The 2364-nt window shown below is 41.2% G+C and overlaps 1 protein-coding gene across 1 annotated transcript in view; it reads left to right on the forward strand.

The window, feature by feature from the left end:
* The window catches only part of LOC119366848 (inactive anthranilate O-methyltransferase 1-like), a 1251-nt gene extending 585 nt beyond the window's left edge, over positions 1-666 (forward strand). Inside the window, exon 2 of the mRNA XM_037632551.1 lies at positions 71-666. Within this exon, the coding sequence (XP_037488448.1) occupies positions 71-442 (372 nt within the window). The 3' untranslated portion in view covers positions 443-666. The remainder of the gene's footprint in view (positions 1-70) is intronic.
* Positions 667-2364: the final 1698 nt, after the last annotated feature.

A 2364-nucleotide genomic window follows, 5' to 3' on the forward strand; every position in this document is an offset into this window, starting at 1 on the left:
CTATGATATTCTATAATTATTTGACATGAATTCTATATCAAGTCTTATTGTGGTTACTGGTCCATTGCAGGGTCGCGTGGAAAAAGGAAAACTTGACTCATTCAACCTGCCACTCTACGCCCCATCAGTGGAGGAGGTGAAGGCAGTGGTCAACCACACAGAGCTATTCGACATTGAGCATGTGGGGATGGTCGAAGTCAATTGGGACCCTCAAGATGATGATTCTGACGACGAGCACATGGTGCTTGACCCTGCCAGCAGTGGGAGAAACCTCTCCATGACCATCAGATCAGTGTTAGAGCCACTTATTGCTGGCCACTTCGGCGAGGGCATTACTGATGAGCTGTTTGCAGTGTATGCATGCGTCGTTGCAAAACATCTTGAGAAACGGAATGCCATGTTGCCCAGCATCGTGGTCTCTCTGAAGAAGGCGACGCATTAAAACCTGAACTAGCGACATGTGCGCGAACGGTTTATAAGCCATTATGTATGAATAAATTATATGTCCTACATGTGTTGTAACTATTACGATAAGGCCTCAGATTCGAATATATTTCAACTTCTCAATAGAGGATATTAAGCACAAAGTACTTAGTAACTGTCCATGTAATATGTTATATATTCTAAAATACATGTGCAGGTCATGTGTGAGGCTGCCACGTACAATTTCTGACGGATCTCATCATGGATCCCCACATTACTAAGTGTATCTCAATACATTTAGTGTTGGTGGAGACTTCAATATCGTTGGACATAATGGTGAAAAGACTTAGAAAATGCATCATTGTCCTTTTACTGATTTTTTCAGTTCTACTATTCATACTCTTGCTCTAAGGGAGTTCTATATTAGTGGAATCATCTATACATGGCCTAATAAGCAAGCCCATGCTACTCTCAAGAAATTAGACAAGATCCTTATGTCTAGTGAGTGGGTGGATTTATTTCCTTTAGTTAATTCGAGAAAGGTGGTTTGATGTGTATCTGATCATAATGCTCTAATATTACCCTCTGGGAACAATATCATGACATCATCTAACATAAATGAATTTATATTTTTGTTGAGCTAGGTTAAGAATGATGAGTTTCTTCTTTTGGGTAGTAAAATTTGGAACAAGCGTGTAAGATATGAGGATTCCAATATCATTAACATAAAGCTTAAAATATTTAGTAATTTTCTTAAAGGCTAGAGTTCCAATAAGTTTGGGCATTCCAAAAAGAGGATAAAAGAGCTTCAAGAGGAGTTGGAAGTATTGGGTAATATGGAGGAAGTTGGACCCGTGTCTCCTGAATTGTGTAGTAGGTGGACTGCTATTTGTGTGGAAATAAATGAGACTTTGGTTGATAAGGAATGTATTAGTTATGACAATTACATGATAGATGGTTGTTGTAAGGTGACCAATACAATTACGACAATTACGCTATCGCGTCCCTAGGTGCCACGTGTGTTGGCAGTTTAGGGCTATGGTCCCAAGGGCTCTCGGCGGTGGCTGTACAGCCACGGCTGTGAGGGCAGTGTGGTGGCCAGCCATGACGCCCGGTTGTGGCGCCTCAGGGCCGGGCTTCACCTCCTAGATCCATTCTGCTGCAAGTGGTGAGCTGATGGTGGATCGCTCGACTGCAATGTGCAACAGTGAAGCATCTAGAATTGACCATTATATCAGCATTGTGTAGCAGAGCATCATCTAGAACTATGTTTTTTTTATTTGCACGGTAATACGTGTCTCATTTATAGAATAAAGATCAAGTTACAAGGCACGAAAACACCTATGATTACAGGACTGAAAAGATACATCTAGAATTGTGCTTGACAAGTCACTCGACTGCAATGCAGACGGATTAAAAACATTAACATTTTATAAATTGCCATGCTTTTTCACACGAATACAAATTGTTCTCACAATGCGTGCCTTTTGGGCTATATAAATAAACTTTCCTCCTTCTTTACAAATAAAGCAATCATATGCGACAAGTTCAACTATGAAAAGAAAGTGAAAAAGATCACCAAATGGCCAGTAGATCAGGAAATCAGCGGCAAAGTGAGACGACGTGCGTCAGCAGTTACCGCGTCCATTTTATGACCAAGTTAGTCGTGATCCCGCTGTCTAGAGAGCAGGTGTCAATGCTACAAAAATGCAAGGGAATTTGAAGATATAGTCAGAAGTCCGTCTATCTGGTTAGCACGGGTTTGAATAAACCCTGTCAGATCCAGGCTTGCCAGTCGGACCCAGCTAGAACCTGACAAACAAAGCTCCAAAGAAAGCTCACCGTGCGCTACATGAGAATAAGATGCTGGACCGTCAACACAAACATGAAGCTGAACCTGGATTTCACAATAAAGAAAATGACAGGACTCTTTAAAAAAAA

The sequence above is a fragment of the Triticum dicoccoides genome, chromosome 2B, assembly GCF_002162155.2.
Source record: "Triticum dicoccoides isolate Atlit2015 ecotype Zavitan chromosome 2B, WEW_v2.0, whole genome shotgun sequence".
Taxonomy (NCBI): domain Eukaryota; kingdom Viridiplantae; phylum Streptophyta; class Magnoliopsida; order Poales; family Poaceae; genus Triticum; species Triticum dicoccoides.